Here is a 15707-nt window from a genome sequence, read left to right on the forward strand (position 1 = left end):
ATTACATAATTTTTTTATGAATAGTCATGCACTTTATATTGTTTTTACAATGTATTAACCGATTACGATGATAAGATTTACGGAAACCTATCACTAGTCCGTTGTTATGTTGCCAATAAACAATATTTATATTGCCATGGTTTTGAATGGTGGGTGGAAAAAGAATTATATTTTTGCAGTGCAATGACCTATCGATGAAAATGACCGGTTACCATTACGTGCCCCATTTACTTCACCTAGCTGTTCTAAATCAATTATTTAAAAAAATCCGCTCTGGTACATTTATTCATCAACAGCGAAAAGGAACGTGTATATTAATATTTTAATTTGATGAGTTTAAGTCTAGACAAATAATTATTTCGAACATTAAGACTTTTGTCAAATATTAATGTTTATTTTTAATGTACTTTTAGGGTAATTGCTATGTTACCTCTATAATATAGACTGCTTGCTGAATTATATTAACAACTATTATTCTCATATAAATGAACTAAAAAAAAATACAATTAGAACTCCGCAATTCGATGTTATTTAATAAAAAGAAAAGTAAACGTACTCCAAAGTTATTATTTGTTAACATTTTTTATCCAGCTCAAGCGCGCGTGCCATTTATTCTCTTATAACAAAAAAAAGTTGAGACCACGTGCGTTGGGCGTGTTTTATCGCAATCGCAATAACGATTATGGTGATATTAATAGTCGTGAATTTACCATAAGTAGTAAAAATTTAAATCACGTCTACATAACGTTTAACACAGCAGCGATTTGTTTTATTCTCTTTCCTTGAGAGAAATATTCAGGGGTAACTTTAGAAATTATAGAATTTTGTTAGTAACCCTGTAAGCCATTAGATACAGGATTCGGTAATATTAAGAGGTAGGAAGATTAATTTTTGTCGCAGAGGTAGCTATATATTCAATGTAATCATGTAAAATGATAGTTGAAAGCTATTTTAAGTAGAGGCTCTCCTTTCTTATAATTCACCTCAAAGGTGAAAAAAATAAAATACGGACATGAAAATTCAATAATGTTTGCCCGAGTTTGAACCCGTAATATTCGATTGAAGGCCATCTTGATTTTAATGATACTTGACTATTATTGAACACTAATATGAGAGAGGTTCAGAAATTGTCAGAAATGTTAACTTCAGTTTTTAATAAAACAAATTAGTCATCGACGTAAAGGTACTTAAAATTAACTAAAATAATTAAATCAGTTTAATCTTGTAACAAATTTTACATTCATATTCTTGAACGAAATAACTCAAATTTTCCATTTGAATATCCAATTCTGAATTATAAATCCAATTTTGATTAAACGACATTAATGTGTTTATTTGGAAAACCACGAATTAAAATAGATCGTATGTTTGAAAGACTGAAAAAACCATATAATCAAAAGTAAGCTAAAGCAAGTGTTACGAGAGTAACCTTAGCCTTCGATACGGTTTTATGACATTTGATTCTATAGCATAATTTATATCACATTATTATTGCATTATTATTAATATAGCAGGAGCTATTGAATTTACTTTATTATATACAATTATTATTGTAATTAATTGATCAATAATTTGTAAAACTGTAATTAATATTATTTTTATGGCATAGCATTTAATACTGGCATGTAACTCTATTTCTTATTTTAAATATGATCGATCTGTCATTATAAAACAATTGGACGATAGCGGGGCATTCTAACAAAATATAGAGATATTGAAGAAGAAGATCATTGTAAAACGATGATATTATTTTGGCCATCCCGAACTACTGAAATTACACAAGCTTAAGCAAAACATAGAATAAGCTAACAAAGCTTATTTTAAAAATAGAATAAGAGCGCCATCCGTTCAATAAAAGGCGTATTACATGTAAAATGCATTCCACATAAACCTCAACTTAAGTAAAACGAACTCTTGTCAATAGATGGCGTTACTAAGTCGAATGTGTATTAAAAGGTAATATCAGACACATATTACTGGGCAATGTTTACTTCAGTACATTAATCTGTTACCAGAATTGCAAAATCCAATATTTTATATTTTAAATATTGAATGAGTTCACTTATGAATTAATTTGTCATTTTCGTTATTCTTTTTGTTGTACATGTTATTTTGTAAGAGCAAAGTTAATGAAAAACGAATCGTCTGAATCCAGCTTTAAATGTACAAAAAATAAGTGATATGCGCTACTTTTAGACTTGCCACGAGGCAAATACTAATATATACTGAAGCACAATGCGAACTTCTAGCACGTTTCAAAGTATAATAACCTTTACTACGAATAATAAATTGTTGGTTACTAGATACGTAAATAAAGTATAAGAAAGTACAAGAATATAAAATGTTCGCTCAAGAATTCCTGTAATACCAGAAGGTCCTGGCACATAGTAGTCAAGATGAGATGTCTCAACCGATGATGCTACCCTGTACAAAACCCGCTCTATTGAATTATAAAAGGTGACCAGTTAAATCCAAAGCCAAATTCCTACGTACTGCCCGAAAAGAAGTTATAGAGCATGAACATAATAGATTACCCAACTTATCATAAAGTATCAAGAACAACCAGTTTCACACTATTTTATTGTCAATACCGAATATGCTCAGAGCCCACCAACAGCCACCCGAAATATTGCCTAAATATATGTTATCAATGAAGTCATCATTTTATTTAATATTCCCTAAAATTGTATTGCTTTAAATCAAAAAATGGCTTTCAGTTGATCGATTTTTCACATATCGGACCTCAAAACAGCAATACCGTTGTATGAGTGAGTCAATTTAATTAGAGGAAAAAGATAATATAATATCTTAGTTTCCATGATTTGGCAGAGCATTAATGCAGTTTGAATTTCCATTTTAGGTTGCGATTCTATTCTGTCTTGACTTCTTACTGTAAATAGAGATAGAATAGAAATAGAAAGCCTTTTATTTCTCGCATTGAATTAAAATTAATTATGATTTACATTTCATTATATTTTAGTTATAATATTAGTTAAATTAATAATGATGTAATCTAGTTAAAATTTATAATTGTTATTTTGTTTTAAAAAAATAATAATTGATTTAATATAATTTAAATCAAATGATAAAATCTTAATTAAAATATAAGTTAAAACATTTCTGTTACTTTTCATGCAAACATGCAAGAACCCCTCTTATGTGAGGGTGAAGGCCTCCTCCAGACTTTTCCATTTGGAAAAGTCAACTGGATGACAATCGCCAAAGATATATCACGATTGTCATCCAGTTTTCACCAGCTATTTTTAAAATATATATTTATCTTACTGTAAACAAAAAGGCATAAATAAGGTTATTTGCATTTCCCTCAAATCGAACAAAAACCGGTATGCGATAATTAATAAAACTTATCTCGAAAATACTTGACTAATCGTTTATACATGCTGTATCGACTCACTTGATTACTTAGTATGTAGATTGTATTTGAATTTAATTATTATTGTTTGACAGTTATTTTCTCTACATATAATCAATGATCTAGTTAATTAAAAAAAGAGTTACCATTTCAATTGCACTTTACACTTTTAAGGATACAAAAATAATAGAAATTATATATAATATGTTTGTTAAAATATGTATTACATGTCAAACAATTTCGTATGTACATCTTATACGTGAAAATTTCTGCTGAGATGGCCCAGTGGTTAGAACGCGTGCATCTTAATCGATGATTGCGGATTCAAACCCAGGCAAGCACCACTATATATATGTGCTTAATTTGTGTTTATAATTCATCTCGTGCTCGGCGGTGAAGGAAAACATTGTGAATAAACCTGCATGTGTCCAATTTCATCGAAATCCTGCCACATGTGTATTCCTCCAACTTTTACTGTTACTTCACTGCTACTGCTACTTCATGAAAATTGATGATATGAATGATAGTGGTTAAATGACGATTCAAATGTGCTTGTAAAAGCCTACTTGAATAAAATATATTTTAATTTGATTTGATGTTGATATAAATGCTTTACCGATTACCATGTATTTAGAAACATGTGTGTGATATTAAAAGATAAGGTTTTCAATTTTTATCATATATGGAGACCTGACGATAATTGGTTATCACTACCCATAAACATTAGCCCTGTAAAAGTACAAGAATAGGTATTGCACGAAATAGTTAATATGCACTAACAACCTTAGCAGTTAAGTTAGAAGTTAAATTTATCAATGTACGAGTCAATTGTTGTTCACCCTTTAAACCAAGACACAACAATAATAAATATTGCTATTTGGTGACAAAAAATCTAAAGCTTTAGCTAGCATCAAGAAAATATAAGTTTTATATTATCTATATTGCTGACATTTGCCTTTAAACAAGGCAGCTCATCACTTGTACAACTTTCAATCTATCGCAAAGCAGTGGGAACGTAATATGTGTTATGGAAGCTGGGTTATTTTGGTTTGGTATTGCTAGTATTTTTTTAATAACATTTTATACAGTCGATCTCGCTGCGGGCGTATTTGCAGAGCGTGCACTGCACGTGGGCGGTATGTATGTGTATTGTAAAAGTATGGCTTCACATGAAGAAATATGACGATCTTTAAATTTAAGTCTATTTTCAATATTCTTCACAATGAAATTGCTATAACTTTGTTTCTTTTTAATAAAGATTTAAGTTAGTTTCCGTCTGAGACTTGATGACATGAGAGGGAAGAGAGAATAATGATACCCGTTGTACTTTTTATTATACGTCTCACAAGGTGTACGTAAAATTTCAGAATGATCGGTTGAATAATTAAGAATAAATAAATATGAGACAACATCACATACATTACTCTGATCCAAATGTAAGTAGCTAAAGCACTTGTGTTATGGAAATCTGAAGTAACGACGGTACCACAAACACCCAGACCCAAGACAACATAGAAAACTAATGGTAATCTACATCGGCTCGGCCGGGAATCGAACCCGGGATCTCGGAGTGGTTCGTATGAAAACCGGTGTACACACCACTCGCCCATGGTGGTCGTCGAAGTTAATAAGTTATTAGTTTTCAGTTGATTCATTGAATGTGTAATATTAATATAAGCTAAATAATACTTTCACATTGAAATTGTTAAATATAATGTTAAAGTATCACCATTTCTTTACTTGTTTCCATTGACTCCTACATAAAAGAAGATGTATACCTGAAGTCAAATAACGATTTAAAAAAAAACAGTTTTACTGTTAGTATGATCTTTATTTTTATTTTATAAATTAAATGCACCGTATTCAAATTTAGAGTATCGTATCTCTTGGTTGGGATAAATATTTCTTTTGGCCGTCGCAAATCTGTGCCTCGATGGGACGAAACACTGAAACGTCAGGAAGAAATTAAGCTCTAAATTAAAGTATCTGATACTGTGATAGTAAAACGCATTTTAAATTATTTTACAATAAACATCTTTTATAAATATCTCGCCTGTGAAAAAAACTACGCTTCAAACCTCGCATTCATGTGGAAAATTTTATGCAATACATTCATACAGATTATATAACCGCCTTTTTCATTCACCGCTAGACACAATAAATATAAGCGTATAATAAATACTTGGACATAATAGGAACATGTATATAAACCTTTTCAAATCGGCTAATTCAAATATAAATTATATTTATGATGTTATACGATTATCAATGTCAAAAAGACCTAAAACTCAGGTTCAATTTCACACAGCCCTACCACCAAGTATTTAATATATAGTAGGTATCACTCATCAGATATTTTACCGCCAAATAACAGTACTCAGTATTGTTATGTTCCGGTTTGAAGGGTGAGTGAGCCAGTGTAACTACAGGCACAAGAAACATAACACGTTAGTTCCCAAGTTTGGCGCATTGGCGATGAAAGGAATGGTTAATCTTTCTAACAGCGCCATTGTCTATGGGCGGTGGTGATCATTTACCATCAGGTGGTCTATATTCTCGTCCGCCAACCCAATGCATAAAAAATACTAATCACATCACATACATTTCAGTCTTTAAGTAAGATAAAATACTTACTGCCTCGCTTTTCGCAGTTAATTTTGTACAAAGTGCACAAATCCTCAAACTCAGCAAGGAATGTTTGCATGTTGTCGAATCCGCAAACTTTATCGCCACCCGGCGTACAAGTTCTTAGTTTATAACAGTAGTACTTAGCGAACTTCTCCCTTATTGACGGACTATCTTCATATGAAGGATGCTAAAATAACATGAGTGTTAGTTGTTATGCTCATTGATGTTCAACTATTGGCAGAAGACTTCTGGTTACGATTTTTAAATCTAAGAAGCTAATAATAATAAAGCTGTTAGATATAATGAACGAAAATATCTTAGTACATCTCCAGTATCTGGTAAGTACAATTTCAGAAACGAAAATATGTATAAATTATATCAAGCGCTAGAACAGGCCTGAAAATTCTATAGATTGCTATTCTATATATTGTTATACAAAACGAGCATATTAAGTCAAATAAAAAAGTGGCTGCATTAACAAAATGAGAACTCAGATTAATAATTCTATTGAAATATCCTGTGATACTATATTTAACATGGCAAATGTTCAAACAATAAACTTTGTCTTATTTTATCTTATTTAAGTTAATAGCAATACATTTTATTAATATTTGTTTCACTACATTAAGATTATCGTTATTATTAACATAGTTTATTATAATTCTGTTAATATTATAGATTAATAATGAATGAGTTACTTACATTAGTAAGCGCAGAAATTTCCACATTGAGTAATGATAATACTGAAATATTTTATATATATTAAAAATTTAATTTAATTAAACTCTCAATTTCCATCATGAAAGGAAACAATAATTCATTTATCTTTTAAGCAGACATTTTGTAAAATTGCTTACTTATTAAAATGATGTAATTTACCGAAAAATAAATCCGTTCAAAACGTTGCATATACATAAAACACATAAGAAGTAACAACTTACCGACAAATAAATTATTGTTAAGTCAGTAATAAAATATGAAATTGATCTAAACTTCAAACCGATATTTAACTACGTATTGTCTTTTGGACAAATACTCTAGTTTCTGAAATTAATTTTATCATAAGCTCTCCATTCGTATGAATTATAAAATATATCTGGTATAAAATAATATAAAATTATATTAGTACTAGTTTTGATTATGGCCATATAAATGTATACTCTTATGTAGAGTGTTATCAATGTGAGATTTAAAGATTTAGATGAAGTTTGACCAATCACAAAGTTGGAATATATAATTATGTTTTTGATATGAAGCTGTAGCATATCAACTTCAATTTATATCATGTAATTGCTATACATTTGAGATAATGTATATTTTTGCGCTTGTGGTTTTGAATATTAGGTCTCAAGCAAATTCACACATCTGAAACTCTTCTATATAAACCATTACAAACACAAATTAAATCAATTCGTCATCGCCGATATTTATTCGTTTAAGTTCACACACACACACATACACACATTACATCATTAAGATCGCTTATGTCGGATTAGCCGTTTTCACGAGACTTTTTAAATGGATTGGGCGCCAAATATTTATCAGTTACACAAACGATCACAGATCTATAGAATATAATATATTAACATTTTTTATAGAAAATCTAAATAAACATTACTAATATTGGACAAATTATTCGTTCAAAATGCGTGTTTTAAAAAATCTACATTTCAGGGTAAAATGAATATTCACCCATATAAATTACTTGCAAGATATTTCTGAATGATGTCCTAGTTGTATCAAAAAAAATTATTCATAGATATTACCGTTCTACTATAAAATACGTTATTATTAGTTATTCTATACTAATATTATATACTTAACGGAAAACTTTGTAATCTCCGAAACAAATGATCCTAATATAAAGTATATTCCTCAGTATTTTATTCATAATAAGAATATATTAACACCGTATTATTTTCTTTATAAATAAATGCCACCCGCGCGAAGCTGGGACGGCTCGTATATAATATTTCTTACCTATACAAATATTACACAAGAAGTACATTTGAAACGATTGAGACTTTTCGTAAACAAAAGGCTTTTGGTCTTAGTCTTAGTAATAAATGGACTGAAATGAAAAGCAAACTAAACGCTCAATTGAATTTAATGTCTCCTGCAGAACTTCAAATTTGTGACGGTGAAATCTGTAAAGAGTATGACTATTAGAAATTAACTGCATTCGTTCCGCTGTTGTTCTTTGATTTCAGTTCTTCTGTAATGAAAGATTTTTGTATATCTATTTTTGTCATCATTATCTAGTAATATAACAAATATATTCAATTTATAACTAAAACTAGAAACAATAATTTGTTTGAGAATATTAATTTTAATATGTATATTTTTTTATTTGGTTAAATATTTCATCACCGATATACAACAAACAACAACAACAGCCTGTAAATTCCCACTGCTGGGCTAAAGGCCTTCTCTCCCTTTGAGAAGAAGGTTTGGAACATATTCCACCACGCTGTTCCAATGCGGATTGGTGGAATACACATGTGGCAGAATTTCTATGAAATTTGTCACATGCAGGTTTCCTCACGACGTTTTCCTTCACCGCTGAGCACGAGATGAATTATAAAGACAAATTAAGCACATGAATCAGCGGTGCTTGCCTGGGTTTGAACCCGCAATCATCGGTTAAGATGCACGCGTTCTAGCCACTGGGCCGTCTCGACTGATCATCACCGATATATTTTGGTCATATTCTCAATTAAAAACTTCAAAGATATATTGGAAATCAATAACTGTTGAATGAATTATTCTGTATAGTTAATAATTGTGTTATACTCGCCATGGTCGTAATTACAATTATGCTTGTACAGATCACATGCGCTATTGAATTTACGCTTCAGATTTTGTCGTCGGTCTCTACCGCATACCAATCCGCCTTCCGCGTGACAATACTTAGCTCGCCAACACCAATACTCACTGATTACAGCCGCTTTACGTGGATCTATAGCTTTCTGAGTTACCTAAGGAATCAAATAAACGCTATTAAAATCACCCATCATAAATAAACAAGAAATCCTCTTAAAGACATCGGCCTTAGCATATTATTAATTAAGCTACAGTACATTCTAAATCATCAGGATTGAAGATAATCAGCCATCCTTTATTAAGCTGTAAAGTTTTGTATAAAAAATATATATTTATAATACAATTCTACTTTACTTCCAAACTTTCAATAACAATTTCGATTATTAACTTATTGACTGCATTTAAAGTTACATTTACATGATGGAAATTATGTTTATGTGAATCCTGCAGATATCACTTGATAGAAATTATTTAATGACAATATCTTACAGTTTATGTAATGCTCAATACTAAAAGTAAGTTAAGGTTTGTATTAATGTGGTTTTATTTAAAAACAAGTTTTGATTTAATTTATTCTCTTTTATTATCCTTTTTTACGTCATCGGCTTTGAGTTTTGCTACTTCTTTGAGTTTTGCAACTTCTTTGAGTTTTGCTACTTCTTTGAGTTTTGCTACTTCTTTGAGTTTTGCTACTTCTTTGAGTTTTGCTGCTTCTTTGAGTTTTGTTTCATCTTTGAGTTTTGCTACTTCTTTGAGTTTAGCAACATCTTTAAGTTTTGCTACATCTTTGATTTTTTCTTCATCTTGAGCTTCTTCTATAGCCAGTTCTGCATCTTGCTCCTGATTAGAGTCTTCTTCGCGCTTATCTACTGATTTTTCTTCATCATTCTCTTGTTTTGAATTTTCTTCGTGTATTTCTGTTGATTCTACTGCATCTTGCTCCTGTTTAGAATTGTCTTCGTTCATTTGCAAAGATTCTGCTTCTTTCTCCTGCCTAGAGTTGTCTTCATATTTTTCTGATATTTTCTCTTCATCTTGCTCCTGTCTGGAGTTTTCTTCCCCTAATTCGAATGACTTTTCTGCACCTTGCTCCTGTTCAGAGTTTTCTTCGGGTGTTTGTAATGATTTTCCTGCATCTTGCTCGTCGTTAGGCATTTCTTCATTCTGTTGTAATATTTTTTTATTTGATTTTTCTTCAATTGGCGGCAAATTTTGACACCGTCCGAGTGATACTTTAACATAACCTGAAAATAATAATGCAGTCTTATTATACGACTATCAATTATTTTTTACTTTTACGATGGTGTTTGGTTACTTTCACCAGGTAACTAATGATTACATCAAAATTCTATATAGATATTTGAATTACAATTAATCATACATACAATGATGTGAAGGATTGATGTTGGATAACATCACATTATTATTTTTTAATATTGGACATCACATACATTAATCTGATCCCAATATAAGTAACTAAGTCACTGAGTTATGGAAAATCAGAAGCAACGATGTTACCACAAACACCCAGACCCAAGACAACATAGAAAACTAAAGAAATTTTACTACTTCTACTCGACCGGGAATCGAACCCGGGACCTCGGTGGCGAGTCCATGAAAACTGGTGAACACACAACTAGACCACGGAGGTTGTTAATTAAGTGGCACGATTTCACCCAAAAATTACGTATCAGTGTAGTGTTTATTTTTTTATATTACAACAGTCTTGTTGTTTATTACACTAACATAAAGGTCTTAACTTACTGGTTCCTTGTAAGCAATTATATTCCTTCATATCACACGTATCAAAAAATCTACGGGTACCCTGAATTTGATCTTCACCACAAATTTCTATTGCATTATGTAAACAAGTTTTTGCCGTAAAACATTTCTGGAAAATGGAGAATTATTTTACTCATCACTTTATATTAAGTAAATTTTAATTAGGTACTAAACATTATGTAACATAATTTATAAGCAAATACTGGCTTATCTGATTTTCTTTATCTGCGCTCTTTTAATTATCAAATCGTCTATAAACTTGATTTATAGAATATTACACTCCACGCGACGCAACGACCATTTGAATAAATTTGATAAAATCAATGAAAATCGGAATCCTAACGGTAAGTCTCGAGTGTATCCCTATTACAAGTATGTAAGATTCGATCCAAAAATTTTCATACTCACATTATTGGCTTCAGATTGATAGGGGACGAAGATAATAAATGTTAAACCTGAAATTGAAATATTAAGTGAAATGAATTTCAAATACAAATACATAATACGATAAATAATACTAATTCATATAATATAATGACTAAATAGCGAAGAGTACATACCTACAAAAAATATTTGATATCGCATGTTTCCGTTGTATTCCAAAAGTACTTTCTACATAACAGAAAATTGAATAGTAAACAGTAAATTCCATTAAATCAATAAAAATAAATGGAATTCATTTTATTGTAATAAAAAACCTCTATCAAACCAAACTAAGGTAAAATTGATAATATTAAAGAAGTATGTTACAAAAATGGTTACTTGTTACATTGATAATATCGATTTGTACTCCAAAACATATTCAGCAAAAGAGTTTTCATGTGCGTAATTAATTATAACAAGTATATTTTATATAATGTAATTCGAAAGTCTCGATACAACTGTTAATAAAATAATCGCATGACATATGCTAATCTAACTTATAAATAAAAGAAGTGAGTTTATATACTTTTTCACTGTCTGCTTTCACGGACTAAGTAAATCAAATGTCATGAAATCCTACATAAATGTTGCCAGGGTTATAAAGGCACGCCACAAGGCAAAGCCGTGGACTATATTTATGTGTCTTATGTAACATTATTAATGGAAAATTAATTGTCGGTCTGTTTCTTACTTCATAACGATCTTTAGAACGTATCTCTAGACCTCTGAACTGATTGTGAAGAAATTTAATAAAAAGCATCATGTTATACCTTAGGATCTTCCGGTATTTATATTTTCTGAGCTATATGAGCAATCAGGGTACAGATAAACATATCAAATATTTCAGTCATCATGCTTACAAGCTTCGTTTTGTTCTCACGATCGCAAAAGAAGATGTGGACTCGAATCTAAAAGAAAAGAAGTGCGCTGGTTCATCGACAAGTGTGACATATTTGAATTTAATTGTGAATACGGCACTAGTGAGTATAAACTATTTATATATAATGAAACATAGATACCGAATTATAGTATCTCAGTAGTAGACAAATATATTTACATAAATAAATAAGCTATATTGATTTACTATTAATAGGCTTTGACTGGTTTTTAAAATCCATTTTAAATTATTTAGTAGAAGTTGTTTTTTTTTTTATTTTTAGTACTTATTTGCCGAAAAATATCATATTAAAAATTCCATATTTAAATAGCGCGCAAAAAACGCTACTTGGATGGCGCTGCAATGGGGTCGGTGACGTCACTTTCCTGTATTTTAATCTGCGGTACATATAGTAGAAAAGCAAAGTTTACAAGAAAGTGACTTCATCATACCATCATTCATCACCGGCCAATCAGGAGCGTTGTGTCACGTGACAAACGTTTGAAAAAATGCATTATTTTTTTTGGATTTTTGAATAAATTAAGTATTATTTTCAACTTTAGTGAGTAAATAACCATTTTTAAACTCATAATATACACTGATTATAATAATTCACAATTTATTTTTCGCATTTTCAAATAGCCTATTCAACGTATACTTTTTTGACTTTACATTCTTTGTTTCCAGAATTCGAAATGGCTCCTATTATAAAATGTCAACAAGTCCCACCATTATAGTCGACAAACAATCCATCACAAAATATTCACATTAATAGTTACAAAACATTATACGTCGAAACTCATAAAATACCTAGATTACGGGAAGTTTAAGTTATTTCTTAGACAATAGTATGTTTTAATAAACAAGGTGCTAATAACACCATGCAACTAGCTTTATTTGCAGTGCGTTCTACAAAGCAGGATAGCTTGCTCGACATCGAAACTAAAATGTCAAATAAATTAACAGGTATTTTAAAGGTTATTTCAATTAGTTTTCTTTAGTTATTTATATATATAAAGATAAAGTTTTTGACTATAAAAGAACTAATAAATAGATGAGCCAACTTTTTTGTCTTAGTGTGCGTTACAGCTACGCTCGACACTCGCCGAACGTCATACTACTTTACTAGTGTGCGTGTATTTCGTGCCTAACTGTTGGTCAACATTTAATTTCGCGCGTTCTCCCCTTTGACAGTATATCTAAATATATAAATAATAAAACTTGATTTATTTTAAATTATGTTCTGTTACACGCTTCCCTCTTTTTATTGAAAATTAATTATTAAAGTATTACAATTTAATTAGTTTGAAGATAACCAATCGACCGATAATTATTAATCTTCGCCTATAGTAAATGTATAATATCTATTATATAATAAAAGTTATGTAGGCCTATGAATGTATCTCCATTCAATTAGGTATATAGATACGTTCCTCGTATCTGTGTTTACACTGGGCTGCAAAGAAGTTGGTTATTAAACGATACTAAGTAATGACTGAAAAAAATCCATCAACTGACCAGACTGCTTTGAGTAATACTTTAATACTTTTTTTACTTTCAGTGATTTTGGTGGTTTTCGCTTTAATCACCTTTGTGTCGTCACATGGACCTCCATTGGAGCGCGACAATGAAGACATAGCAATGGGGAGGAAGGTAAAAAAAGTACGACATATTCTATTCTAATAATTTTTTAGAAGACCGATAGACCATCTCTTTTATTCCTTAATAAAAAAAATGTACGTCTGTGTTATTATTAAAAAGTGATGTAAATAAAATAATTAAAATAAACCTAATAAATAGTCTTTTAAAGGATCAAGCATGCAAGTCATCCAGAAATTAAGTAGCATTGAGAACATTTTAACTTTTCAATTGATCTTATCTAGTTAGCATGTGTGTACTATGACTAAATATTAAACAGACTGAACCGATCTGATCTGAAATAATCAACTCATTTTTAATACTTTAGATGGGTGCCAAATGGTGCAGCATGGCGAAGGTTTGCAATCACGATCGCGTGCCAATCTGTGGCATCAGTCACGCTGGCGATGTGATGGGCTTTCGAGACCTCTGCGATATGTTTGACTATAACTGCATAAGAAGAAGGAGTTAGTGCATCTATTATATTGTTTTCTTTTGTCTTTTTATTCTTTGTACCAGTTTGAAACATGCATGCATGAGTAGATTCGAAATTTTAAAAATAATCAGTTCGTTGTGATATATCTATTGTAAAGTAAAGTAAATAGTAAAGTAACAGCCTGTACATTTCCCACTGCTGGGCTAAGGCCTCCTCTTCCGTTAAGGCGAGTGTTTGGAACATATAGGCGAGTGTTTGGAACATATTCAACAACGCTGTTCTAATGCGGGTTGGTGGAATGTACATGTGGCAGAATTTCGATGAAATTAGACGCATGTGTCTAATTTCATCGGTTTCCTCACGATGTTTTCCTTCACCACCGAGCACGAGATGAAGTATAAACACAAATTAAGCACATATATATACAGGTACTTGCCTGGGTTTGAACCCGCAATCATCGGTTAAGATGTACGCGTTCTAACCACTGAGCCATCTCAGCTCTATTGATGAAAGAGAAATGGCTATCTAAATATTTTTATTTTTTGATATATGACGTCGGACGAACAAATAGACCACCTGATGGTTACCCACGCCCATAGACAAAGGCACTTTAAGAAATATGAACCATTCCTTTCAACCGTGGAACGTAAGACGTTATGTCCCATGTGCCTGTAGTTAGACTATCTCACCCATCCTTCAAAACGCAACACAGCAATACCGGGTTGGGTGTTTGGCAGTTGGATAACTGATATAGAGGTGGTACCTACCCAAACGAGCTAGCTCGAAGACCTGCCACCGAGTAATAAATGCAATGAATATTATCATGTCGCTTAGCGCTTTAAACATTGAAATATAGAAATGCAATAATAATAATTGTGATATTAAATATCAATTCAATAAAATGTAATTTTATTTCAGATTACAAGCAAACAACCTGCCCAGAAGACAAGTCGGTATTGACCGTGTCGCGTCGCCCAACCAACAGTTTTTATGATGATTAATTTCATTTGTATATATCATTATAAAATAAATGAAATATATTTTGTGTTTTGTAAAAGAGTATAACTTGTCTGTACGTTATTTTAAATAAATAAAATAACCTATTAAAATGTAATCTTGTATAATTAAACAAACCCATATTATTGTTCCGGTGTTATCTGATATATATGAAATAAATAACTTCTTTTTTAAATAAAAGAGTGTATTTGTATATATATAGTGTATTTTAAATACGAAGGGTTTTAATATATGTACGAGAAAATCATGGGTTTCTGATTTGAGTGATTGGAGATATAATAAATAAGTTTGAAAGCAAACATTGAAATGGTATCTGTTCCCTCGTTCTTAATGAATCTGATAAGAGAATAATCTCATACAAATGATGAAAGTTTCGACCAATCTTTCCGAGGCACTGGATTGTTCTAACTTCCAAACTTCGAGCTGCTGCTGAGAATTTAGCTATACGTAACCTAATGATCCAAAATATTTTATTAATCCGACCTGACTTTTAACCAAGGACTAACAGTTACACGCTAATATCTAGATCAACTGTTTTGTTTGTTTGTGTTGTGTTAACCGCGACTACAAAGCTGTAGTGCTTAATAACACTGTAATAACAGAGATTATGTATGTAATTAACTCCTAATTACATGTTATGCTTATTAAATTTTGTATTTCGCTATACTATCTTTTTATAGATGGATTAAAACATAATTATATATAACGGT

At 30.9% G+C, this 15707-nt stretch overlaps 3 protein-coding genes across 4 annotated transcripts; 1 reads left to right on the forward strand and 2 right to left on the reverse strand.

The window, feature by feature from the left end:
* Positions 1-5183: 5183 nt before the first annotated feature.
* LOC124538690 lies at positions 5184-8096 on the reverse strand. Its single transcript, XM_047115824.1, has 4 exons — positions 7982-8096; positions 6704-6744; positions 6008-6188; positions 5184-5319 (listed from the first exon to the last, which is right to left on the reverse strand). Exons 1-4 carry the CDS (start codon positions 8007-8009, stop codon positions 5243-5245), a joined length of 327 nt encoding a protein of 108 aa, XP_046971780.1. The 5' UTR covers positions 8010-8096; the 3' UTR covers positions 5184-5242.
* Positions 8097-9331: 1235 nt separating this feature from the next.
* Positions 9332-11240, reverse strand: LOC124539029 (nucleoplasmin-like protein ANO39). The gene is made up of 4 exons (XM_047116337.1): positions 11167-11240; positions 11015-11061; positions 10589-10715; positions 9332-10068 (listed from the first exon to the last, which is right to left on the reverse strand). The coding sequence occupies exons 1-4, from the start codon at positions 11189-11191 to the stop codon at positions 9395-9397; spliced, it is 873 nt and encodes a 290-aa protein (XP_046972293.1). The 5' UTR covers positions 11192-11240; the 3' UTR covers positions 9332-9394.
* Positions 11241-11327: 87 nt separating this feature from the next.
* LOC124539026 lies at positions 11328-15051 on the forward strand. 2 transcript variants are annotated; one of them, XM_047116334.1, is made up of 6 exons: positions 11328-11427; positions 11877-12009; positions 12594-12872; positions 13468-13568; positions 13873-14011; positions 14899-15051. In XM_047116334.1, exons 3-6 carry the CDS (start codon positions 12788-12790, stop codon positions 14979-14981), a joined length of 408 nt encoding a protein of 135 aa, XP_046972290.1. In that variant the 5' UTR covers positions 11328-11427; positions 11877-12009; positions 12594-12787; the 3' UTR covers positions 14982-15051. The 2 variants fall into 2 exon arrangements, with proteins under 2 accessions (XP_046972290.1, XP_046972291.1); XM_047116335.1 differs by having other exon boundaries at positions 13468-13559.
* The last annotated feature ends 656 nt before the right edge of the window (positions 15052-15707 follow it).

The sequence above is a fragment of the Vanessa cardui genome, chromosome 21, assembly GCF_905220365.1.
Source record: "Vanessa cardui chromosome 21, ilVanCard2.1, whole genome shotgun sequence".
Lineage (NCBI taxonomy): Eukaryota > Metazoa > Arthropoda > Insecta > Lepidoptera > Nymphalidae > Vanessa > Vanessa cardui.

Coding starts and splice junctions, on each gene's coding strand:
- LOC124538690 (XM_047115824.1), bottom strand. CDS start 8,009: ATGTACTTCTTGTGTAATATTTGTATAG. Junction 6,189..6,703: donor AAATTTCTGCGCTTACTAAT/GTAAGTAACTCA, acceptor ATGTTATTTTAG/CATCCTTCATATGAAGATAG. Junction 5,320..6,007: donor TAACTGCGAAAAGCGAGGCA/GTAAGTATTTTA, acceptor CTGACGTTTCAG/TGTTTCGTCCCATCGAGGCA.
- LOC124539029 (XM_047116337.1), bottom strand. CDS start 11,191: ATGCGATATCAAATATTTTTTGTAG. Junction 11,062..11,166: donor ATATCAAATATTTTTTGTAG/GTATGTACTCTT, acceptor TTTCAATTTCAG/GTTTAACATTTATTATCTTC. Junction 10,716..11,014: donor ATCAATCTGAAGCCAATAAT/GTGAGTATGAAA, acceptor TCCATTTTCCAG/AAATGTTTTACGGCAAAAAC.
- LOC124539026 (XM_047116334.1), top strand. CDS start 12,788: ATGCAACTAGCTTTATTTGCAGTGCGTTCTACAAAGCAGGATAGCTTG. Junction 12,873..13,467: donor AATGTCAAATAAATTAACAG/GTATTTTAAAGG, acceptor TTTTACTTTCAG/TGATTTTGGTGGTTTTCGCT. Junction 13,569..13,872: donor TGGGGAGGAAGGTAAAAAAA/GTACGACATATT, acceptor TTAATACTTTAG/ATGGGTGCCAAATGGTGCAG.